This window comes from Grampus griseus (genome assembly GCF_964374135.1).
Source record: "Grampus griseus genome assembly, chromosome: 2".
NCBI lineage: Eukaryota > Metazoa > Chordata > Mammalia > Artiodactyla > Delphinidae > Grampus > Grampus griseus.
The window spans coordinates 24002355-24029099 of record NC_139018.1 but is presented as its reverse complement, the minus strand read 5'-3'; the positions used below and the strand labels follow the sequence as shown (position 1 = coordinate 24029099).

At 40.3% G+C, this 26745-nt stretch overlaps 1 protein-coding gene across 16 annotated transcripts in view; it reads left to right on the top strand.

Annotated features, from left to right (window-relative positions):
* Positions 1–26745, top strand: part of NRXN3 (neurexin 3) — a gene marked incomplete at both ends in the record, with an annotated part of 1628308 nt that overhangs the window by 742261 nt on the left and 859302 nt on the right. For 11 of the 16 annotated variants that reach the window (XM_082647291.1, XM_082647293.1, XM_082647295.1 and 8 more), the window contains 4 exons: positions 1863–2244; positions 3051–3241; positions 4032–4205; positions 20650–20769. In XM_082647291.1, the coding sequence (XP_082503417.1) occupies positions 1863–2244; positions 3051–3241; positions 4032–4205; positions 20650–20769 (867 nt within the window). Of the gene's footprint in view, positions 1–1862; positions 2245–3050; positions 3242–4031; positions 4206–8554; positions 8582–20649; positions 20770–26745 lie in introns of all 16 variants that reach the window. The other 5 variants (XM_082647290.1, XM_082647292.1, XM_082647277.1 and 2 more) reach the window with 1 other exon arrangement.

Here is a 26745-nt window from a genome sequence, read left to right as displayed (position 1 = left end):
AGAGAAAAACAAATGCAAGTCTGGTGGAAATGAGGTATTTTTATTAGTGATAACACTGATGTTTAAACATGTGGTTTACATGTACTGAATTTCAGAATTAGAATTGCCCACTCAAACACTAACTAATTCAGGACCGGGGTAGGACTGAAGCAAGGCCTGTTCCTCTAACACCCATGCTGCGGATGAGTGAGTGAGGTAAACTGGTGTTTCTTGAGGGCAGCTTGCTCCCTTAAAGGACATGCCAGGGGCTGAGCTATGCACATATGGTTTCTCTTTGCAGACTGTCCTTAATAGTTCTGATTTTGTCACTTCCTTTCCTCTGGAAATTGACAAAAGAGGCAGTAAGAGATTCTAGGAGTGTCTTGCTAATGGAATTTCTTCAAAGTGGAGGGTAGCAACAGGAGCGGGAAGGAAGAGGGAATTCCCCTTCCCTACCTTCTACCTCTGGGGCATTAGGACGTGGTTTGTTAAATTTTAATATGATTTATCCAAATAAATGTGAGAGAGCCACCTTCTGCTCTGGCCATACTAATGCTATTTTCCTTGACTTTGTTACTAAAGTTTCCAGTCTCTTTGTATTTATTTCAAGCCCACCTCATTACCCTTGCCCCAGCCTCTCACTACTTCTGGGTAAACCAGGTAGTGAGTGATCTAATATTTTATTTGTATGAGCTGGAGATATTTTACTTGCACATGTCAGACACCCATCTCAAATGCTTTAAGCATAAAGGAGAATCTATTGCCATGTAGTTTTTAAAAGTCCAGATTTGGCCAGCTAGATCCAGGTCTTCAAATGACATCATCCTGCCGAGCTGTTCCTCTCCGTTCTGTGGTTGTCTGTGGGTCTGCTGTCTCACCAGGGAGGCCCTAGCCCTCCAGTTATCACGTGGCCTCCAGCGGCCCTGGGTTTTCTTCTTACCCCTTCAGAAAGCCTTGTTTGCAAAGAACGTCTCTTTCCTAAGTGTTCCAGCACAAACCCTGGGGGAATATTACTGGACCAACTAGGGTTGCTGCTAATCCAGTGTTCTAAGGGGGGGTCCCTCGACCAGTCATGTAAGCATCACCTTGAAACTTGTTAGAAATGCAGATTCTCAGGCTACACTGCAGACTTTTGAATAATAAACTCGAAGGGTGGGGCTCAGTGAACTGTGTGATTCATATGCAGGCTAAGGTTCGAAGACCACTTTGTTAGTCCGTAGACCATACTCAACGGCTAGAGAGAGAAAAATACACTGAGTGGTTCTGCCTGGGTAGATTGATTACTTCAGGGGCCGGGATGGGGTCGTCTTCATCCAGCCCAGTTGGTTTAAGGGTGAAGTGAGGAGGGTATCTTCCCAAAGGAAGATTAGTTGTTACTATCAGAAAAAGCAACGGTTGCTGGTCAGGTAAAATTAATATGTTCTACAATAGAAACTTTTCCACAAGTACTGGGTGGTGAATTATTACACCAAGAATATTAGTAATGAATGCCTAAGGCTCGCTTATTTTATCTTTATAAGGGTTAGAGCAATAGAAGTTTTCCTTCTTATTGTATGTACTGGTACCCAATTATTTTCCTGAATGGAGAAAACAAATAGTTTCATCCTTTAACTTGAGTTGCCCATGAGCTTATATTTTCCTTTATAAGATGGGACATTCTGAGCAGCTGCAGGAGCGCATGGGATGCAGGGCGTTTAACTTGGGCTGGGACAGTCATCAGCTCCCCGACTGAAGCCAAGTCAGATATCTACTATATTGAGTGTTTTGTTTTCTGGAACTGAGTACTTTGTGTGGAAACAAATTAGACCTAAAAGATGTCATAAGGGTGCTATGACAAAACGTGGTAACTTCTCCTGTTTGTATCTCATCTGTGATTTTCACAGGTACAATGGTGGGAGACCATACCCGCTTGGAATTCCACAACATTGAAACTGGTATCATGACCGAGAAACGTTACATCTCCGTTGTCCCTTCCAGTTTCATTGGCCACCTGCAGAGCCTCATGTTTAATGGGCTGCTCTACATTGACTTGTGCAAAAATGGAGACATCGATTACTGCGAACTGAAGGCTCGTTTTGGACTGAGGAACATCATCGCTGACCCTGTCACTTTTAAGACCAAGAGCAGCTACCTGAGCCTGGCCACCCTCCAGGCCTACACCTCCATGCACCTCTTCTTCCAGTTCAAGACCACCTCCGCTGACGGCTTCATTCTCTTCAATAGCGGTGATGGCAATGACTTCATTGCTGTTGAGCTCGTCAAGGGGTACGTGGAAGAGATCGCCTAGTTTATACTAAATGTCTTAGCTCAAACCCTGAATAAAATATGCACAGAAAAAACTGTCTGTTCTACTCTCTACCCTCTATTCCTGATTCATGCTCTCATCCCCATTGATTAAAAATATCTTTGTAATCATTGGACTGGAAGGGAGAGAGATTCATGAGTTTGTTTAAAGATCTTCTTCTATAACTCGATACTGTCAGGCTTTTTAATCTGAAACGTAGTCCTTTAAACCTATGGGGAAAAAAGCTTATTTTTGCTAAAGAGGGATAGGGTATGTGTTGCATCTATCTCTGGGGCAGTATAGTCTGCAACCACCAAATTTATAGGAAGAAATGAAATACAGATATTTTCAGTACTACCATTAGCCCATACATATATGCAAATTTTAAAAAGCTGTTCTTGCTTCAAGATATTTTACTACTGTGTGTTGGGAAGTAGTCAAAACAAAAGCAAAAAATAGAACAAAACCCAAAAAACAGATCCATGATTGACTGTGAATTTAGATGTCGCCCCCTAATGTTTTGGAGTGTACCAGCTGTACTGCTTTGTGTCTCTGGATTTTTACTAGGTAGTGTTAAAGAAATGGATTCAATGAGTACAGAACTCAAGTGAAGTCTGGTAGAATAGGAACTGATTATTTTTATATTCTTAAATCAAGCTTTTAGTTATTCTTGCATGATGCCAGTCTAGCTTGGGGGATTTGAAGCCCCCAATGCCAGTTATGTACACATTGCCTTTAAACGACTGCAGGGAATCTCAAGTCATTGGGTGCTTGTGGTTTCTCCTAGGTACATACACTACGTGTTTGACCTTGGAAACGGCCCCAATGTGATCAAAGGCAATAGTGACCGCCCCCTGAATGACAACCAGTGGCACAACGTCGTCATCACCCGGGACAACAGTAACACCCACAGCCTGAAAGTGGACACTAAGGTGGTCACTCAGGTTATCAATGGTGCCAAAAATCTGGATTTGAAAGGTAAACCTTGTAAAGAAGTTTCTCCTTTTTAGAGCTTTCAGTGGAAAGGCTGTCTCCAGAGGTAACTACCGTTTAGGAGCGCCGTGCGTTTTGATACATCATACATAACCTATTTTAACAACATTGAATTATAACATGACGCAATTTGTTAGTTTTTACTTCGACCACTCCTGAGGGATGGTTTGTTTTCTCTGTAAACCTGGGGCATGTGGGAGCTGAGTGATGAGGGGATAAATGTCAAAATGTGGAGGGATCATAATACAGAGGAAGGCATGTAGGTTTTGGAATCTCAGCTGAGTCATTTACCGCCTGGGTGACTTTGGTAAAATTTCTTAGCCTTGTTCAGCTTCTATATACTTTTTTTTTTTTGCAAAATGAGGATGATAATTGTTACTACCTTTCTGGGCTATTAGGAGTTTGGATGGAATAGTGTCTATAATATCCTCAGCATACTATTGGTAACAAGCACATAAAAAGCACTCAGTAAGTGGTTGCTTTGTTGAAAATGTTGTTAATATTTACTTCATCATAAAATGGGAACAATACCTACCTCATAGAATGGATATAGTGATTAAAATTTGTGAGATGTTTTGTATAAAATGAATGACACATAAGAAATGTTAGTTTCTTCTTTTTACAATGTAGAAACTCTGGTAATAATTTTGTTTATGCTGTTCCCCCCCAGCTGTATTGCCGTTATCTAGTAAACAGTCTAATGTGACTTGGCTTTTGTTGACGTGGTTTCCATACCATTTACCCATTTGCTTTTACTACCTATTTTCCTTTCCAGGTGACCTCTACATGGCAGGTCTGGCCCAAGGCATGTACAGCAACCTCCCAAAGCTCGTGGCCTCCCGGGATGGCTTTCAGGGCTGTCTGGCATCAGTGGACTTGAATGGACGCCTGCCAGACCTCATCAACGATGCCCTCCATCGGAGTGGACAGATTGAGCGTGGCTGTGAAGGTACAACCTTTTTCTTTCTAAGCTACATTCTGTCTCAAGCCTCTTTGCTGCCTCTGCCAGTGCCTCCTTCCTTGGTTTACCAGTCCCCTCTCATCCCATTCACCATCTGACATTGCATCACCACTGATGTCCTCCTGTCACTGGCTGAGTATGTCAAGACATGTGGCACAGGCTCCAGGAATGTACAATATGTTGGCAGATGTCTTTCATACTTGCCATAGAGGACCTTTCCTGGCGTTGACATCAGGCTTCTCCTGACTTGTGCCTTTGCTTCCAGCATGGCTGAAAGGGTATCAGGGACTTTTATTTATATCTTAATACACAGGGAGGTACAAATCAGAGACTTTTATGTGAGTGTCACCATTAATAAAATATTTCTTATGTTGCTAATAGTGACTGCATCATTTAATGAAAACTGAGCAGAAGGTAGGAAAATGATGTTAGAATGCCGTGATGGAGGAAGGGAAGTGACAGTTACTGAGCACTTACTAGATGTCAGGCGTCATTTGGCGGTTTCTTGGTGTGGTGTAGTGGAACAGCATGGGCTTTGATGTTAGAAAGACCTGGATTTAGGTCCAGGTAGTAGTTCCTGTTGGCTGTGTGACTTTTGACAAGTTACTTAACCTCTCTGAATGATATCTTCCTCATCTGTAAAATGGGACAATAAAACTTACCTTGGAAGGTAATATATATAAGTCAGAGATATACATAGAATGCCTGGTACATATATAGTAGGTACTCAGTAAGTGGTAGGATTATTATTTACAAACATTATCTAATGTGAGACATTTAATAGCACTGCATGCCCACCCATGCAGCACAACAAACCATGCTCACCCTCTTTCTGTAGATAATCCACTGTCTCTTGAGATACTAACTGAATTTTATAGGTCATGTGAGTCCAATAGCTCTTTACAATAAAAGCTATCTAGTTTTAACCAGCAGGGGAGAGCAGACACATTTTCAGCCTTCCCCAGACTCCTTGGGTAGGCTGAAAAGGTGACTCGTGTCTAACTTGAAAGGCAAAGAGGATGATCTGATCAGTCACCAGGACCTATGTATTCTTTTGTCTGCTGGAGCCTCATGGTTTTTTGTGCAATATACTGTTTTCTTGTATCCCTCATTAATTTACCACATCCAACCTGTTCATTCATCTTCTAACTGTTCAACTTCATTTATCACTCCTGTTCTTAACCAGCTTCAGTCCTTCACTTGCCATCATAAAGCACATTTTAATAAAAGCTTCTAATCAGCTTCCCAGGCTTATTTGTAGTATGGAAGTCATTTTCCTTTGCCTAAGGGTCAGTTTCTTGTTACCAGTTTGCACTAGTAATAAGGCCGCTTGTCCCTATAACCCTCTCCAGTTTTCTTTTAGCCAGAAATAGTTCTTAAATTCTGTTAGCCAAATATGTTGTGTGTGTACAGGAGGGACAGGAAGTTGGGAATCACCAAGCATTTAAAGCAGCCGCTTTGCTTTCTTCTCCTGAAAATGCACAATTTCATTCAACTCAAAAGTTTTTGTCTTATTGGCCTGCTCTTAGTTCTTTTGGGTGTTAAGGGAAGTCCTGAAATTGATGCGCCGTTTGAGAATTAATTTGAGTATACTAGTTTAGGAGATTGTGGAATGACAGAAATTCCAGTTTTCCTGGAATAATTAATCACATCTAGTAAAATCATAATATAAAAGCACATATTCAAAAGTATAAGGCTCTCTTCAAATGTTAAATATTTTTATCATGCCATCAGTTTTGTAGATTTAAAAGTCAACAGGAATCATCCATTTAACTCCATTGCAACGTCGCCTGATAGAAATATAATGTAAGTCATATACGTAATTTTAAATTTCCTGGTAGCTGCATTTAAGAAAAAAGATACAAAGTAACAGGTAAAGTTAAGTTTAATTTTACATTTTATTTAACTTAACCTAATATATCCAAAATATTATCATTTCAGCATATAATCATTATAAAATTTTTAGTTAGACATTTTATTTTCTTCATATGAGCCGTCAAAATCAAGTGTGTATTTTGCACTTGTAGCACACCCCAGTTCAGACCACATCTTTAAGGTCCTCAATAGCCACGTGCATCTATGGCTACTGTATCGGAGGCACAGTTCTATAGAGTATAAAAATTGGGGTTGGGCTTCCCTGGTGGCGCAGTGGTTGAGAGTCAGCCTCCCGATGCAGAGGATACGGGTTCGTGACCCGGTCCGGGAAGATCCCACATGCCGCGGGGCGGCTGGGCCCGTGAGCCATGGCCACTGAGCCTGCGCGTCTGGAGCCTGTGCTCTCTGCAACGGGAGAGGCCACAACAGTGAGAGGCCCGCATACCACAAAAAAAAAAAAAAAAAAAAATTGGGGTGTAAGGCAGTAAAGCTGTAGCATTTGATTAAAAGGAAGTCTAAACCAACCTTTATAAAAGTGGATTAAAATGTACAGTGTAAAGGTGGAATGGACTCCACTTACGAGAGCTTCAGGGGAAGTTGTGGGAGCATTAGGGAAAAGAAATTACCCATCTGCTTGGAGAAAATGTTCCTATCCCTACCTACAGCTCTATGTGCAGTTTGGCATGACTCATCACATGCATTAGGGTGGGTTCTGACCTTCCTCTGAGTATGGGTGATTGTTCAAAGCTGAATATTGTGGCTTGCTGGCTCTACCATCTGCATCTATGGCAAGTCCTATGGGCCTAATAACACTGCACTCTATTGCCATGGAGATAATTATGATGGTTACCCATGGAGCATTATGACCACCCCACTGGGTGGCATGAAGTGGAGGATGAGTTCGGAGGGAAGAAAGCCCTTGTTTATTGTACACAGATGACTTGGATAATTAGCCTAAGTGGCCAGGAAAAATGGCCAAAAAGTGGGTTAAGGCATAAATTACTGTCATTGGAAGTTTGCACTATTGTGAATAAGCCCTTGTAAGAGATACCAGGAGCTTTTTAGGGCGCTATGGAAGATGATGGGGAGGGAAATGAAGGGCACGAAACCTTGGAAAGACTGCAAAAAAGTATCATTCTCATTGTGACTCTCTGTACATAGTACCGGACCCTCAGGAAGGCCTTTGACAGTTAGGCAAGTCATAGGAAACAGAACACAATTCTTGATTTAACATTTCTATGCCTAGAATAGGAAACAAGTAGGGGATAAGGATTCATTACTAAGAACTAAAACCTGAATCTTGTCACGATGGTGAATGTGTTTTATTTTTAACATATTTGGGGTACACAGGCTAGGATATATCATATGTTCTTATATGTGTCAAAGTTATTGATAATGACGCAAGATCCCTAAGTAGCAATTGGATTACTTTCTGTATTGTATCTAATCCCAAAGAGTCTGGAATTATTTTAAAGACACATTAATCCACTACTCTTTGGCTCTTGATTGTTTATAGTAAGAAAGAAAAAAAATACTGAAATAGGTTTTTATTTTATGTTTCTAATCTATGCAGAGTATATAATTTAGAAATGAAGTGCAGTTTCTGGACAGCCTAGCCAACATCTAGCTGTGACTTGCAACCTCTCAATTTGGACTAGGACTTTTTTATAATGTCTGATTCAGTACTTGGCTGGCAAATATCTCTTTATATCTTGAGGCCAGCTTTGCTGCAGAGACCAAGGCATGTATTGGCTAGAAATCCGATTCCACAACTGCAGACGGTAAACATCTGAGAGAAGCACACGTGCTTCATTTTGAGACTGGTGTAAATAAATAAAAATGACATTGGTTTGGTGCCAATTTGCCCACAGCCATTTGGGTTTGGCTACATTTTTATAAATTAAGCCAACTGAGATTGTTGGTGTTCCCAAATCACCTTCATACAAATGCCCAATTCTAGTGCCAGATTCCTTGGTGGCATTTTCAGGAGGTTACAAGGAGTGCTCCCAAGCGACTCTTCCACGCGTAACTCCTAAATGTTCAGAATTATTTTTGTGGGCTCCGTCTGGCTGTGCACACGTGTCTTTCAGTCTGGCCATGTACTACCCTTATTTCTTGATGTTTATCCTGACTGATGGAAAATCATTTTTCTGGACCATATGCCTTGGGGTTGCCTGTATGGTTGTGGGAAGGCTCTTGTAACCTGCCTGTGCTCTGTCCAGTTCAACGTTTCCCTGCCCCTGCTCTGCTGATGTGGCTCTGATGAGGCCTGCTCCACCCTGGTCTGTGCATCCCCTGTCTGTGCTGTCTCTGGAGAACCTGTAGAGCATTTCAGTTGTCTGTTCGAGTGATGTTGATTATGCCGATTGTGTTTTCATTTCTGTAATGTTACCCTGGTTTGCTGTACCTCTTACTAACCTCTGGTTATTGTTTTCGCCTTTTCTGTTCTTTTGCTAACAAAGTTGCGTTGACCAAAGCTGACCTGAAAGGTAGAGAAGGTTCTTGTTCCCATTACCACTTTGGACTGAAAGATGTCCTGGGTAACCCTTGGTATCTTATCTTTAGAGGACTTCAAGCTGTCACACCTCTTGGACAGCAGCGGTTATGGGGAGGGGGCTGAACCCTGTGTTCTTTATGAACAGTGGCAGAAAACCCAAATCACTGCATGAAAAATAACAACCAAGGCGAGGCGTCTTGGGGATGGGAATATGATTCCATTTTGGGGGGACCAGAGAGGTTTGACAGCATCCTATATTGTGACTACCCACAGGCATATTAATCCACTTCTGGAAATGCCTCTCCAAGTAGTTGCCATGGAGGGGTTGGCTCCTTTTAATTTATTCACTAGAGACACAAGACAGCACTTGGAAAATGAAAAAAAAAAAAAGCCCATTTGAGTTCTTAATTTATTATTTTCTGGGTCAGGGAGGTCACTTCTCAGAGCAGGGCTTTTGAGTGCTTAGACGTTATGAAAGATAATGCCATTTTCTCTTAACTCATTTTAAAGAAATCTTTTAGGCATTTGGGAGATATTAATCTCATTAAAACATTCTAGAGTTTTATGTCTCCTATTGGGGATTTTGATTGAGCACTTTAATTTCCTGTTTTGTGATTCTAAAGAAAAAAGTACTCTTGGGGAAGAAGAAGATCTATCAATCTATTGATTTTACCCTGAATACCCTTTAAAATGCCTGCATGTTAGATATCAGTGAATATCTACTGCAGATACTGCTTCTTCTACCATTCAAAGAGGCACCTTGCAAAGTCTGTAATGATTCACCTTTCCTGTCGTGTCAGGCTGCTTTGACTCAGAGTAGCAAGACGAGAGCCTGCATTTTAGGTATCTTTCAGCCAATAGTTAAGGGGAGAATTGAGCCTTGGATGGCCTCTGCGAATTTGCAATCAGCACAAATTGTAAGAAGTGGTTAAGACAAAGGTACTTTGTCTTACTTTTTCACCTAAAAGATCATTTACTTTGCAGTGACTTGTTATATGTCATGAAGGTAAGCAGTACAAGTTTCTCTCTCGGGTGGATATCAACTAGATGAGGTCTCTCTAGCCATTTTACTATAACTCTTCTTCATCCCCTCTTAGCAGATTCACAAATATGCTAATATCTCATAAAACTAATGAAAGGAACATGCACTGGATTAGTACTTTGAAGTTCTAGGTAGCGGTACAATAGTTTTCAATTTCAAATATGTAGGATCCTTTCAGTAATATGGAAGGCTGTTGTTTTTAGACATTCTATTCAATTTTCCAAATAGTTCTACTCCATGTCACTCTGTAAATGGAGGGGAGAGAAAAGGGGACAGGATTTGATCTATAATGAGACAATTCAAGGTTGTCAAAGCTCTTTGTGACCAGATTTATTAGATAAAACTAGACAACTGCATCTCTCCCTAGACTTTACCGTTCTTCATGGTAGTAACTGTGTGGATTTTGAATCCCCAGAAACTTCCATGGGGACTCCATATGTAGCAAAATGATCTTAAAATTTCCATGCAAAGGAGAAATGGTTTGTAGGAATCATAACAAAGAACTAGTTGATTTCTATGCCTACTATAAATTGTTGACCAAAGTGTAGGTATAGATTTGGGGACATAATAGAGTGTCTTAATTTGCTCATTTATAGAAGCAGTCTAGTCATCAGTATGGTTTTTATGTGATTACTCCATTGACCCAAACTCTCTTCCATTCTTGTAATGACTTAACAGTCTCTTTGTGGCAGGAGCCATTATTCTTTGTAATTATTCTGAGTCATCTTACTCCTTCCCAGTATTATGGCAAAAGACCTTTAGGATGTGAATGCCTTTCCCTTTTATTTTCCTGACATTGGGGTATGGACCATTACTCATGCTGGCTTTTTCATCTACAACCTGTGGGCACGGATAGGACTAATTAACATTAAGTGTGAAGGACAATGAAAACATGACAAAGAAATGAGGCAGTCTGAAAAGTAAAGGCACATCATATTCGTAAGGAGATATAACAGTGGGTCTAGGAAGTGGCAAGATGGGTCGGGGCAAGTCAACAGCTTTAATCCTCTTGTCATTGTGTTGCTGGAGTGGTGTTTTTAAAAATATTTACTTGTTTCTTTGTTCATTCATTCATTCATTCTTCTCCAGTGATTGTGCTGTTCAGTTTAACAGGAGCTCAGCTACTCCTGTGTATCAGATACTTAGCTAGGTACTGGGATTACAGGTGAGGTACAGTCTGACATCAAATAAATCCATAGGAGATCAGCCAGTAGCTACAGTGCAGAGTGAAAACTGCTATGCTAGAGTGGACGTGGAGCACGCAGTGTGTCTGCGGAGGAGGGCTGCTGCACTGTGTAGGGTCATGATGATCATGGTGGCTAGTCAGGGGATATTTTCTAGGCAGAGTTTGAACTGCGTCTGAAGGGCAACATGTTTTAGATGGATGAGAGGTGGAAGCTCACTTAAGAGCTTGGCCAGTTTGGGCACCTACAGGAAGCTCCATTGGGCTGAAATAACACTCACGTGGGGATGTGATGTACACAAAGCTGGAGCAGTAGGATGGAGACGGGTGATGGCAGACCTTTTGTGTAAGGAGTTGGACTTTACCCCAAGGGCGCTGTAAGGAGGACAGAGACTTGGGTCAGAGTTTCATCTTTTGAAGATCACTCTGACACCAGAGTGGAGAATGGATGAGGAGGACAGGAAGTGGAAGCAGAGAGTGGTTAGGAGGGAAGTAGCATATTCCAAGACAGAGGGAAGAGGTGTGAACCTGACAGTTGTTACTCTTGTGGGCTAAGAAGATAAACATGTTTCTCTCTCAGATGAAGCCTCTGAGGAGTGAGGAAGAAAAGGAGCTTTCTCTCCTATGTATTTCCCTCCCACCCCTGCAGTGTTACTTTGTTTCATAGCAGTTGCTTTTACACATCATGACCAAAGGTGTCAGGGAGGAACTTGATTGACGGCCCTGGTTTAGGTCACACTTCACATCCCTCCAGGTTAAGAGAGGAAGTAGGACCTCCCCTGAGGTCCATGGGAGGTGTTGCATTGCTGAGAGGTACAGCCCCTTGAACCTCAAGGTCCCTTGAATAGAATAACAATATCCATGGACTTTTCAGAAGTAATTTTCTAATTCCTCTTTATTTGCAAGAGGGGTATTCCTAGAGAGGAAAATATTCCCTAAAAGCATGTTCATTTAAGAAAGGACCTGCTCAACTATAAAAGAAATATTAAGTTTGATCTTTGGGGAGTGAGGCAGATGAGTCATAATCATGAAAAATAAAAAAAAAAATAGCTCTTTATTGGTTTAGGGGATTAATCAGAATATCCTCTCCCTGCTTTCCATTATAATGCCCCTTAGCAGCTTCTGTCTTTGGAGTTGATGGGCTTCTTTTCTAGAAATGTAAGTTGTCCCTCTGCCCAGATGATGGGCATGTGGGTAGGAGAGGGCCGTGTATTAATCAGATTTGGTTCCAAGTGCTGCGTATCTTAAGTAAGTCAATAAATGTTTTGAGTTTGGATAGCTTGAAAACCCACAGATTCTTTCAAGTCATTTTAGGTTAAGAGTTGGCATCAGCCAAATTCTTCTAACAGGTAATTCTCCAACTTTCCTTACTGTGAGGCCTATAGTTCCTCACTTCATTTTATCCAAAGCTAAGAGATGTATTACTTTCTCTATTGTATTTTGTGTAGTAAAGTATAGTGTTTGACCTCATAGAAGTCAGTTCCTCAAAGATGGTTTGCATTATGGGAAATAATAAGAGAGACAGGAATTAAATGGAACTTTCCACAGTGGTTTCTGCCTCTTGTCTCTCAACGTTGCATGACAGAGGTTTTTCACAAAAGAACTGTAACTATGACTTAACTACCTCAATGTGTTCGTTTCTGCAGTCCTGACCAATTACACACCCAACTAAAATGGGTAGAAATTGATTTTCCTTTCCAGCGGAATTGAGAATACCCTTTATTTGAGGGTTTCTTTAGTTCACGCACATGCTAAGGGTATTGTGTCTCCATGATGATGACAACCTTGCATGACAGATATTGTTATCGCCAGTTCATGGATGCCTTTATAGATCTTATATATATTATCTGATTCAATCCTTATACCGTGTGAGGTAGAAACAACTTCTCCTTTATATAGATGGGGAAACTGGGGCTCAGAGAATTTAGGTAATTAGCCCAAGATCACATTGCTAGTAAGTAATAAAGCTGTATTTTAAAACTTATGGCCTTTCCCCTACTGTACTATATGGTGTGAGTCTGGATTTGCATATTTCCAAAGCAGAAACAGTATAGAGATAACCAGAGAGTGTCCAAGTGGCCTCCAGCTGACTTCATGATAGCTGGTTTTCATAGCAATACTATTTCACTAAGTTCTAGATGATTTGTGCACTATGTTCATTAAAACAAAGTATTTTAAGTTAGCTGTCTTTTTGTCCAGCCTGGCCTTAGAAATCCCTTATCTCTCTCTCTCTTTTAAAAAATTCCCTCTACTGGTCCAACAAGCTGCTACATCAGTGCTGAGAAAAGAAGGAAAAGCAGAAAATGAGGTCCCAGTTTACATTTTCTGAGGCAGCATTGACTTTTGAGGACCTGTTCATGATTTTAAAAAGAAGGGATGATCTAATCATTTGACCTATATTACGCAGGCACCCTCTGAAGACAGGGTGGATTGAGCAAGACGGCTTTATGATGACACCATTCTCTCACCTTTACACACACTCCAGCAAGGGCAGGTATTACTGTTACCTCTCTTGTCTGGAAGTGTCATGTGGGTAAATTGCTTTACTCACCAAGTATAATTATTCTTTGCTGTTCATTGGCCATTGAGGGAAGTGCTGTGCTAGAGCTGGCACCAGCACAGGAATTTTCAGGAATTTTGTAAGCTGCTTGGCATCACGTAACACATATTCGCTTGAAATTGGCTGTGGTGGGAGTATTTTACGCCATGAAAACCAGCTTACATAAATGTTACAGATCAGGTTTTATTATTATTTTTTTCCCCTCGGAGTTCTAGTTGTTAACAGGAACACAGGAAATCAGAGGCCACTGGAGATAAAGAACTCATGAAGGCGTCTTGGTTTCAACCAATTCCCATGCCCATCTTGACTTATTTTAACTCATTGTATGGTGAGAGGGCTGAAGTGATTGAGGAGAACCGGGGTGTTATTGAAACTGTCCCCATGTCCCACAACTGTTGGATTTTATTGTTGGTCTTTTTCGCTCAGCGCCCTAACCAAGCAACTGTTTTGAACCCTTGCTTGAGGAGAGGAAGCCATAAACACCTGAGCATGCTCGATGAGCCCTGTCTCAGTGCCTTTCTGAGCATGAGCAAGGCATAGGTCCTGCCCTCAAGACGAAAAAGTAAGATCTTGGGAACACAGCTGCTCTTAGGTCTTTCTGCCAATGAAATTTTATAATAACATTCAGGACCCTGTTCTCTGACTTTGCTTAATCTTCTGTAAAGTGGGAACTAGAGCATTCACTTCTCAGCTGGCTCTTTATGAAGAGGGATGCTTGACACATTTAAGGATCATTGCTTTCTTATTTTAAAATTAAATAGAAGTGAGTTGGGTTTCTGCCAATTAAAAGGGATGAATCTTATGTTGCCTGTAAATGACTCCCTTTGGAAAACCCCAGAGGACCCAACACTGTAAATGCAGAAGCACTTTGAGAGCTACAGAAGTATCTTTGTTGTAGGGACCAATACATACTTGCAGCTAAGTAAGGATAACCTCATCCCTAATGTCAAGAATACCTTTCATGAAGCCTCAACGCTTTAATTCTTATATTTTAGCAATAGAGACTGTAGGTTGCTCAGGAAGTTGGTAAGGATCTTTCACACATACACACATGTGCACAGATACATATATCTATGTATATTCATCTTCCTTTTTTTGTTCTTTCTTTTTTTCTTTCCCGCTCAATTACTGCTCAGTCATCCTTCCTCTATGAAACAATGTAAATTTTAAAATGTAAAAGCGGAAGGGTTTGTGAACTTACAAACGTGGGAAATAAAATTGAACGTGGAAGATATCTCTTTAAGCAGCCCGTGGCAGCTCGCATACAGCTCCTTCCCATGGCAGCTGGGCCTTATATGGGGCCAGCAAACCCTTTGCCTGGCACAGAGTTCTACCGTGGTGACGCTTCACAATCAGGTTCCAGTCACAGATTCTAAGCCCTTTGACAAACACCTCATGCTGTGTGATTAAAGATGATGAATATTGTTAAACCAGCCCCACCTGGTCCCACCAGTGGGTTACCAGCCTTGCCCTTTAGGATAAATGGATATTGGGAATCGGCCCAGATGTATCATTCCAGGCTCCCCCACTCACCAAGCCTATCTTTCCATTATGGCCAAGACCAGCTGGTGCTGGTTATTTATCCATTTTAAACTGGGATGTTTGAGGCATAGGTTTGGTTAAGTCCTACTTAGGCATTAACAGATATACACTCTGATACAAGTGTCCTGTGCTTCTAACAGCACTTCTGTCTCAAGGACCTGCAAGTAATAAAAGGCAGTCTGTCAACTTTTGATTTTTCGAGACCTTGAAGAGGAGTTGACTGAGTCAGTCTGCATGTACAGCAAAGGTGGATTTGAGCAGTACCAGGCATGAAATGACTGTCTGGGACAATTCTTAAAAATAAAAACAACCCCAGATTCAAGCAGAATAATGAGAAATTTGTGGCAGCCATCAGAGTTATCATATGAAAAAAATAAAGAAAAAAGACAGTGCAGTGCTTTGCAGTAAACTAAAAACAGAGCTGGGAGTTAAAACCGAAACACCTACAAACATCATTGACAACTTACTTAGTCCTTTCATGCATACTTCTGTTGCCTTGTCACTTTCCCTACTACACAAAGAAAGTCACCATCCGTTCTCAAAAGAATATGTGACTATTTTAGTGAGGATTCATTACATATTTAATACACCAGCCCTATACAGGGAGTCCCTGAAGCTTTAGTGTAGTTTGTAGTTACTATTAATAATTTAAAAACTTTCTAAATATGTAATTCCAAAGGTTTATGTTATCTTAGAGTATCTGGAATTTTAGGTTGATTTGGAAGAATGTTTTAGATAAAATTATTAAGTCTTCAGAAATATCTGTTATGTTTATAAACATACACATTTGATATAGATTTTTGTTCATATACTTAGACAAAACTAGATCTTCCTGTTTATTTTTAATTGAATTTTGAACTGAAATAGCATTTGAAAATTTTCTTTGTTAAAACAGCCACATCCTTACATTAAATGTAGGTTAGCGTACTCTTGCTAATCTAATGGCAAGACACACACACACACACACACACACGCACGCACACACACACACACACACACACACCCTCTGGTTTATCCACATCCATAGAGGTTAGGTGGATCAGAGGTTAGGTGGATCAGTTGTAGAGTTAGCACGCTTGGGTTGGGTTTGAGACCTCACCCTGCTACTTGTTACCCGTGGGACCTTGCAAAAAAATCACCTGACGGTTCTGTGACTTACTTTACTTTTCTGAAATCCTTGCCTTCCAACTTGATCGTCGGTCAAAAAATTCTTTTGTTTTTGAAGTTCTGGATGTCTTCCATGAGAAAATCATTCCTGTTTCTCTGATTCTTTAATACTTGTAATTGCTTCATCATGTGTTTATGAAGACTAAATAAACTAGTATCTGAAACACGCTTAGTACATTGTCTGGCACATGATAAGTACTAGGTAAGTCCCTTGTTTTGTTATTGTTATATCCTTGGTCTGATTCGTATAAGATCAAATTATATCAATGGATGTGCAGTCGGGAACATTGTTTTAAGTTTTTCTTTTTCCTTTTTTCCAGAGCATTTTGGTATGTTTCTTTACCTTTTCTTTTTTCTTCCTTTCTTTTCTTCTCCCTTCCTTCCTTCTTTCTCTCTCTCCCTTCCTCCTTCCCTCCTTCCCTTCCCTTCTCTTCTCTTCCCTTCCCTTCCCTTCCCTTTTCTCTCCCTCTCTCTCTGTCTCTCTCTCTCTCTCTCTCTCAATTTTGAAGACAGTATGAGAATATGAGAAATAGATACAGATATAAGATATAGTGTATTCAGGAAGGGATGTCCTTAAATAGTTTGAAATAAGAAAAGGAGCTTATATTGCCATTTAGAAAGTGTTTTAGAGTCTAGTCCAAACTTGTACTCATTCAACACAGTTATTGCATACTATCCCTGGGCATTGGGGACCCAAGAGCCTTTGTCCCAACATCTGCTGAGATTAAATGAGTCTAATAGTTAAATCAGAAGAGGAAATGTGGTCAATTAAATACCACCACTACCCCCAAAATGTTTGGTTCCAAGTAGAAAATTGCTTATTTAAGTTGATACTTGTAAATTCTATGGATAAATTAGTTAGGAAAACCACATGGCTTTAAGTCACAAAAGAATGACTTTATTTCTTTATCTTTTTTATTCTCTTGTTTTTTTTAATTTCATCTATTAAATAGAAGTACGTTTTTATTTTATTTTTTTTAATTTCTTCCAACATCTTTTGAATTTTCTTTTTTTAAAAAAATTTTATCAGAGTATAGTTGATTTACAATGTTGTGTTAGTTTCACGTGTACAGCAAAGTGAATCAGTTATACATATGCATATATCCACTCTTTCTTAGATTCTTTTCCCATATAGGCCATTACAAAGTACTGAGTAGAGTTCCCTGTGCTATACAGTAGGTCCTTATTAGTTATCTATTTTATATATGGTAGTGTCTTGTTCTTTCTTTCATTCAATAATATTTTCTGAGCCCCTACTTTACACCAAATACTTTATCAGAAACTAGAGCTATAAAAGGTGAGCAAAACAGACAAGGCTTCTGCCCTCAAGGAACTCATATTCCAGAAGGATGAGATAGACAATAAAGAATTTAATAAATAACTTAGTTACAGTTCATGTAATCGTTGTGAGTTAAATAAAGTGGGAAATAGGCTGGAGAGTAAATGAAATGCTGATGGGGACTTCCTTAAATAGGATAGTCTGAAGAAAGATCATTTTGAGCTGAAACTTAAAGAAAAAATGAGCCAGTCATTTGAAAATCTGCAGGAAGGACATTTCAGGCTATGGGTTGGCCAAGAGCAAAGGACCTTGAAGGTAGGGATGGCCTTGAAGTGTCAGAGCAGGGGTCCTGGAACGGAGCAGCTTCAGAACCACGCAGAGGGCTTGTCACAGCTCAGGTTCCTGAGCCCCGCCTCCAGCCAGTAGGTCTGGGTGGAGCCTGAAAACATGCATTTCTCACAAGCTCCCAGGGGATGCAGGTGCTGTTGACTCTGACTCAGGCCCACGCTGTGAGCACCATTGTGTTAGAGAGGAATTGGAAGGAGGAAGGGATGGCTGGAGCGTGGTGTGCTGGAGGTGAGTGGTAGGAAATGAGTCTGGAGGAGGAGGCAGGGGCCCTGGGATCTCACCCTAGAAAGGAAGTAGGATTTCTGGCTCAAATGGATGAGAAGTCATTGCAGGTTCTCCTGGTCTTCACTGAAACCCTGAAACTGCCCTTGTTCTTAGACAATTACCGTGTAGTCAAGTCTTTGAGGGTTATCCGATTCTGAATGGCATTTGCCCCTTAATGCGTGGGAAACAAATCCCGTGGACTTTGGAAATGGCCTATAATTCCCTCTGTATGGGATTCCGACAAACGGGACTGATTGCTTGCTTTGCAAAGAACCATTCTCCCATGCCCAGGTTTTAGAAGTATGAGATAATGGCAAATCCGGGGGCTGCAATTCAGATCAGCTCCACATTTACTGAAACACTTTCTCTGCATCTGGCACAGCGTAGGACATAACCAAAGCATAGTACGTGCTTGGTACAGCAGGGACATAACCAAAGCATAGTACGTGCTTTCTAACTGTAGGCAGCATTCACTCTTTTTGGGACAAATAGTAAAAAAAATGTGAAAGAATTAGAGGATTATGTAAGCAGAGTACACTGCCATGTGTAATAAAGTGTTAAATATTATCATATATAAACGTTAGTGATGCGGATAATATGTGCCGTGGCCACTAGGAAGTGGGAGAATTGTTGTCTGAAGTTACTGGGGAATGTTTGATATCCAGGAGGCATTTTAGCTGGTCCTTAGGAAATGGTTAAAATTTGGCTAAAGAGGAAGAGAAAGACATGGGAAAACTTTTGTCTTCAGATTCAGTGAACATGCAAAGAATTAGTGTTTTCCCAAAGTTTTTGCTGTTCTGCGGCCTTTCAAGGGAAAGCTTTCCATGTGTTTCTGATTCTTGAGCGCAATTGAATTACTAGCCCATTGTCTGGTGAGAGCTGTTTGGTCAGGGAGCCCCATGGACTTCTCAGAAGCTTTTGTCCTTTGAAAGAAGCTGTCGTGATTTGCCATTGTTAATGAGCCTTGTACTACACAATGCTCAAGTTTAAGACCCACTGAGAACATGACCATGAACCTCCTTTCGTCTCCACATGGGGGAACCACATGGCGTATAGCAGCTGCAGAAACCCAGCAGCTATGCTGCTCCCCCAGTGTTAGTGATTGTCTTTAAGTTTCTAATGTCATATCCTAACAGCTTTGTATTAGGAGTGATGGTCTGTACTGCTTCTACCCTTCATGAATAAATACAAAATGTCTTGCCACCCAGAAGACAACCCCTTTGTAGTCATGCATCTCTTTTGAATATGCATCCTTAGGACCCGAAAGGCTTATAGTTCAATATTCTGTGCCTGTGTGAGGCTTAGCCTGGAAATTGTGGAATATGCACTTACTGCAATGGATATATTTTTACTGTGTCAAGTGCTTTTTTGCATCAGATCCTGACTATTACATTTGATGAGTCAAAGGGCCCACCTCCTTTGCTGAGGCTGTCTGGGAAATTCATGGAGTTATCCTGAATATTAAGATATTTCCTGTTAGTTTAGATAATTCCAAAGGTGTAGGTTTATCTTTAATGCCAAGATAAAGGCAGAGGATAGAAGTGAAAAAGAGAATGGTGAAAGAGAGGTCCCAGGATGACCTAGGAAAGATGGCAGTCTGTAAGGCAGAGATCACCAAACTTTTTCAGTTGCTCACTCATATCTGCAGAAGGTGTTGAGAATGTCCCCAAGGTAGGTATACTTAAAGAAAATGAACATAATTTCTAATATTTTCTTCCTGTACCTCAAATACACCCTCTGGCATGTGCACACTCTGTTTGAATGCATTCTTCTGTAAACCTACAGCAGCAGTGTGGTGCAGCGCACTGGTTTTCAAACGTTAGTCTGCATCATAAAATCCTAGAAGCTTGTGCAAACACAGATTTCTACCTCCCCCCAGAGTTGTTTCTAATTCAGTAGGTATAGGGTGGCCCAATAATTTTCATTCCTAACAACTTCCCAGGTGATCTGGTCTGAAACTATGCTTTAAGAACCCCTGAGGTAGTTAGTCTCAGAGTTAGTTTACCGAAGTTGGACATCAGGGTCCTTTAATTATCCAATGTGTGACCTTGGGTAAATTAGTTTAGTTCTGTGAGCTTAGTTTTTAAAATCTGTGGTACAGAGGTAATCATAATTCCTTACATTTTAGGGTCACTGGCGAGCTTCATGAGATACGCTAGACAAAGTGCTTATCACCCAGTGCTTATCGCCTACAAAACAACAATACATGCTGGCCGCTTTACCCTCCTCCTCCTCGTTATCGTCACACATCTTTCTAGTGTCACGAAGTGACTGTAAGAACTTTTGTGCCTTAATTCACAAGCATCATGGGAATGCATTTTTCTGCTTCAGCATTGTTCCTTTAGAAAGACCATGCTCCGAGTGAGATATCTTCCTACTTGAATGGTAGAGATGAAGCTCTTTTGCAAAGTCTGCCAAAAAGAGAACAGTGTGTTCAGCCCTCTCCCTTCTGTGTGTAACTGTTGATAGTTTGTGGCTAAGTGTGTATTTCTGTTGTCTTATGTAGTGAATTCTTCTTGCATGGTATAGAGTTGACATTTTTGGCGGTTGTGTCTTTGAATGTTTTGGGGCATGAGAATAGTAAATTCAAGTGATTGCTTTGAATTTGATTAATTTTAACACGTTTTTCTCTCTCTCCTTTTTTCTTCTTTCCTGCTCTTCTTATGAATTACTAGGACCAAGTACCACCTGCCAGGAGGATTCATGCGCCAACCAGGGGGTCTGTATGCAGCAGTGGGAAGGCTTCACCTGCGACTGTTCCATGACCTCCTATTCTGGAAACCAGTGCAATGATCGTGAGTACAACCTTTTCATGCTTGGGATATTTTCAAAGAGTTCAGAGGTTTGGAGAAACCATAAGGACATTACGTAAAAGGATGGCTCTTCTGAAAGATTCATAAGCAATTTCTCATCCAGAAACTAGGAAAATAAAGGACTAATGGTCTAATGGCAAAGCAACATTTCTTGTTCAACAATACTAGATGTTTTTCCATTTACTTACTCCCTGTTTTCTTTAGATTAGATGACCTTAGACAAACAAAACAATTATGACAATATTTTTGTTCTAAGGAGTTCAGTTTTCCATTAATTAAATCATCTGGATAACAGTTTTGAGACTCTCCCACTTACATTGCCTAGAACTTGGAGGACATTAAGGAATGTAGCTATTTTTTCAAAAAGTCTGAGTTTAGAGAATTTCTTAGGCCTTCCAAATGATGAAGACATTAAGAGAGTTTATTATTTTTTCCAACTAGAAATGTTTAATGCATTCTCAAGGGTCTTTCAAATGTAGGCAGAGATTCCCTCTGGCTAAATTTATTGATATCTATTTAGTTTATATATACATAGTCATTCTGTTTATATATATATATTTCTATTTTGTGAGTATGTTTATATGTATGTATCTGTGTATTTGCTTCATATTGGAAGAGAGCCAGTTGTTATTTTTGTCCACTAGTGATGCTTCGGGTACATCAGCTGTTTTAATTCTAGGAGAAGACTGATTTCATGAAGGTGATTCTAGCACTGACGGTGGAGAGAGTTCAGTTCTGTGGGAATCTATAGCCTGTGTCTCCACGTCCTCCTAACATGGCCACCTTTAGAAATGAGCAAACACTTGAAATCTCTGAATACCGATTGCAAAGTGATTTGTTGAAAAGCCCTGACTTAGTGGGTCCTGCTGACCTTCTCATTTTCTAAATGCAGCCTTCATGGTAGGAGTTTATTTTATAACCTGAACTCATAGTTGTCATCAGTTGGTTTTATAAAAAAGATGCGTAATGTTATCTGAGCAAGTACTAAAGTTACATTACAGTTTGTACAAGTGGGAGCAGTCGCCAATTACAATGCTATCTCTGTTATGTCTATTTGGTTTTCCTTGATTCCTCATTTCTCAACTTTTTTCATGTGTGTAGTTGTCTCCTGTCCTGTTTTCCATTTTTTTATAGGCCTTTTTTCTTTATGTACCCTGTCAGTCTCTTAAGATACACTAAGGAGAAACAAGTGCGGAATCTGGAAATGTAGAGAGAAAATTCTTTGAACCTCATTGATCTAGGCGTAAGCATTTGCCTCTGGATTTATAATGCAAAGGACACACTGTGTGCGGAAGGCTTTGGCATTAGATGGCTCTTTCCAATTATTTGGTATTATTTTTATTGAAAGTCCTGTTTCCATATTTATGATTTGGAAATACTGTTCCACTCTGAAACAGGCAGTGATTGGATTCATCCAGAGTCCCTGAGGAATTGTTCTATATGCTCTTTCTTTTCCCTCCAATTTGTCTGCATGGGAGGCTTATTTCCTAAGTGGTGGCATAATGCTTCTTTATCCTCACAAGTTTATTCCATATCACACATACATACCATTCCCAGTAAACCACGGTCAGGAAGAGGCTGCACAAAGGAAAGACAGAAAGGTAAGTTACGCTAACTGCGGTGAATAGGCACAATCTTCAGAAGGTATGTATGCATTTTTTGCTCACTGAAAAGTTCCTTTCTGCCACCCAGGCTAGGCATTGTTTTCTGCTAAAAATCAACCAGGATTCTTTCCAGTTTTCTGTGATTGTTTCTGATTTTGTCAAGAAAAGATTGTGCCTCAGTCTGGGATGAGGATTATTGCATTATCTGACCTGAACAATTTGTCAGTGTGTGATGAAGTACCAGAACCAGGATTGGGAAAGGTCAGCGTTCTTTTGTGGCAATAGCTTCTCATCCTTCAAAAATGTTTCTAAGACATCCAGGGTTAGGGTAATGTATTTTGAACTTTATTCTATAAGCAATGCAGTTGAATTTTTGATTGTAAAAGACTTCTGAGCCCAAATCATTAAAATAATCTACTTGCCTATTCTCCTCTTGGAGAGTGGACCAGGGCTTCTGTGACTGGATGGCTAGATGGATATGTGAGCAAGTACATTTTAATAGCAGAATGTGGGGAATATATGGAATTCAGATATACGTGATGTAACTATGAAGTTCAGATGTAAACTTTTAATGAAACCCAACCAAATATATCAAAATGGTAGGTTGCTTAAAATTGTTACAACGAATGTCTCTGTATTAAAGTATTTGGGGTAACTTCACTTTGGGAACTAGCATCAGAGCCAGTTTGTACCACCTAACAAAATCTGTCTCAATTCTTTACGTCATAGGTTATTATTTTCTGTATCAACCTGGATCCTTAGAGTTGTAATTTGCTACTCCACAAACAACTTCAAGATGATGTTACCTATCTAATACTCTGTGTGCCTACCTTTGTTAGCAAATCATGGTAGCTTTGCTTGCATCAGGAGTTGAGTATTAACCCTCAGTGTCACCAGCAGATTTGAAAAAGGTTCATGCTTATCATGGGCAAAAGCCGTGGGGAAAATTGCAAAGAAAGAAGAAAGGGTAAAATAAGTGAATAGAAGATGAAGAAGGATGAAAGAGAAGGCATATAGAGAAAAGCAGAGATTGCATCTTCTATGAGAGAGCACAGAGATGGTTAATAGTTGCTTTGGTAACATGCATGTCACAGGTGGCCTGCCTTTGACCTAAATAACAGAAATGGGCCATGCATTGTAAGTGGAGTGACATCAAGGAAATCTGGCCTTTACCCAATTCTTGGGAATAGCATGTTTTGTAGAATGTTGCATACGTCTAAAATAAATTATATTCCTTAGAATACTGTCATAAGACCATGTGAATTGGTTAGAAATTCAATCTAATGGCTAAAGTTGTTTTTGCGGGGGAAAATGTTTGAATACTTTCATTTTCCTTGAGCAGTTTCTCAGGACAGCAGCTTGATCCTCAATTAATAGAAATGAAAACATCTGTATTTATTATTGCATATCCAAGAATTGAAACTTGTTCAAAAGGGAAATGGCTAGACTATGGTATTTTTCAAAATAAAGTGCTCAGTTCATCATATGTAGAAAAGTTAATTATATCTGGACGTGACTTGCAAGTTTCTAAAGAAATGTCTGCATTTTAGAGTCGTGCCCACTTCTTCTAGAATTGGTTCTGTCACTTATAACCTTTGTTTTGTTCTTGCCTGTTTGCTAGGTTTGGCATTTGTTTGACAATTTCGAGGTGCTGTCACATAGATGCGGCCTCCATGAGTAGAGTTTACATTTAAAAATTGTGTCTTGTTTAGTATGAATAGACCAAGCCTGCATGGTTTTAACTTTATTCCGTCATTCTTTGTGAAAGCATGGTGGGTTGATGGAGCCAGTGGGGTAAATTTCTTGTTCATTCTTACAAAGATAGCTGTAAAACTGATATAAGTGGTTGTGAAAATATGACGTGTATTCTCTGTAGCTGGTTACCTTGTATGAGAGCGATTTCCTTGTATTGGATAGAAAACAAAAATCATCTGATTGGAAACTCAGGTATAATTGATTTATTAATTGTCTTATCTAGTTTTAAGACATGACTTTCCACCTTTTCATGTAATGGTAAAATCATAGGGAGTTTCATTAGGTGATGTTTCAGGCTGGTTTGAAACTACAATGGGCAAAGTCATCCCAGAAGCAATTTTGAGTTCATGTAGGGTCCAGTAAGATCCATGAAAGGACACACAAGTAACGTTCTCCAAAGAATATCCTCAGTTCTGAAAACTTCAAAGCAGAGGGAGGCTGATTTCCCCGAGGGTGAGCACCACCTGCATACCACTTAGTGACATGTTGTAGGGGTTACATTTTAAGAGCAACAAAAGGAAGGAAACCTTTTAAGGGTCCTTGTAAGGCGATTCCTTTTGGATATTGAGTTCTTATTGGTATTTTAAATCAGGACAGAGAGTCTGAGCAATTTCAGTATGTTGTAGACCTTACACCATCAGGTGAATCCAGGATCCGTTTCCTGTATTGAATGGCAATGCCAACCCCACTGGCAACCTATTGTTGAGTTCCTCTCTTCTTCACAACTCCACACAAGGTCTCAGCAAAACCAGCGCACTCGCACATTCCCACACATATGCGAAAAAGTTATCATTTGGGAGGACTTTTTGAAAATAGCGATTTTAAACACTTCACAGCTATCACCTTTAGGCGTGTTCATGACAACTGTTTTGAGTAGTATAATTTTGGAATCTCGTTATTGCTTCTGTGCCCTGGAGAAGTGAATGTGGGACAGACTGTGGCATGTGAGTCCACACATCAAGTTCTTGGATTTATAGATTGGATGTTTATAATGGCTTTGTGGAGTGAAAAGATGGGAATAAATGTGGGTTCTCAGCCCACCTTCAGCAGCCAGGTGCCCACACTACATTGCTCGATGTACACTGTGGGCTACTTGTTGGAGAAATTGCTTGGTTCATACTGGCATGTGATAATAGATGTTCTTTGCTTGCAGCAAATCAATAGCAAGCCACTGTGGAGTGTGCAGACAGTGGCGTGTGAAGTGCCTTTTCAGACAGTTTTATGCTGGAATGGCTGTTAAGCTGCACTGTTGGCTATTCACTGGCCTTTTGCTTTTTATTTATTGTGTGGGTTTATTTATTTTTTTAATGTAGGTTGGTCTATTGATTAAATCTGTTAAAAACACATTTCCCATTCAGGCTTCAGAAAAAAATAAGCAATATGCACATTACTTAGTGCACAGACAAGGGGACAGACGTGTGTGTATGCTAATTCTGTCTCTTGGGTCCATATAGGTACCGTGGCATTATGTTATGAGCCTATGTTGTTATATTTATAGCAATAATTTCCCTGGATATCAGACTACAACATATTCATGTGTTTGGTAATGTGTTTACTTCCTACCTCTGTTTTCATGCTTTACCTGTCCAGCAACTAGGCCATATTCGAGAAGTTCACTATTAAGACATCTATTTTCTGCTTAGAACATACTTTATCATTTACTCATTCATTCACTCACCAAACATTTCTTATTTGCAGATATGATCACGAATAGGATACATCCTGTTCTTAAAGACATTACAGTCTAATGGGGGAAGACACATATGAACGTGCTTTAATAGAAATATGAACAGTATACAGAGAGGGCATAAAGTGGAGTGAGATCAACTCTCCCTGGGGTTGAGGCTCCATTAGAAGAGCTACTGCTTTTAGAAAAGTTTTCATTGACAAATGAGTCTTGAGAAGTTTGTAAATACTTCCTAAGCAAATATGGTATGAACTAGGGCTGGAAAGGAAACGTGGCGTTCCAGCAAGGAGAGAGAAATATACTATAGCCACTGTTAACATTTTGGCTATTTCCTCCCAGTTGTTTTTTTTCCCCCCCAGGCTTTTTTTGCAAATCGCATGGGCATACTCTTGCCCAGGTGTTGTACCTGTGAATAAACCCGTGTGCCAACATTTGTCTCTGTCAGAGATCAGGGGAGCTTTCAAAGACCCCTCCCTTGGTTGGGAGTGGGGTGGGACTGTGTAGGGAGGGGACAGACGTGTGTGTATGCTGATTCTGTCTCTTGGGTCCCTATAGGTACCCTGGCATTATGTTATGAGCCTATGTTGTTATATTTATAGTGATAATTTCCCAGGATACGAGACTACAGTATATTCATGTTTTTGGTAATGTGTTTACTTCCTACCTCAGTTTTCAGGCTTTACCTGTCCAGCAACCCTCCTTGAGCCAGGGGAGGTTCTGGAAGCCGCCTGAGTCAGGGGTGGGGCCTCGATGGCCCTTCTTCAATGGGCTCCAAGGGACCTGGAGGAAAGCATTCCTTCCTTTTGGTGGTCAAGCCCTTTAGAGCTTAGTTCTGAAGAGTGGGTGTCTGCACGGGGTGAGCTGTCTCACCCCACAGCTCTCTCCTGTCTCTCTGAGACAGGAGCTGGCTCC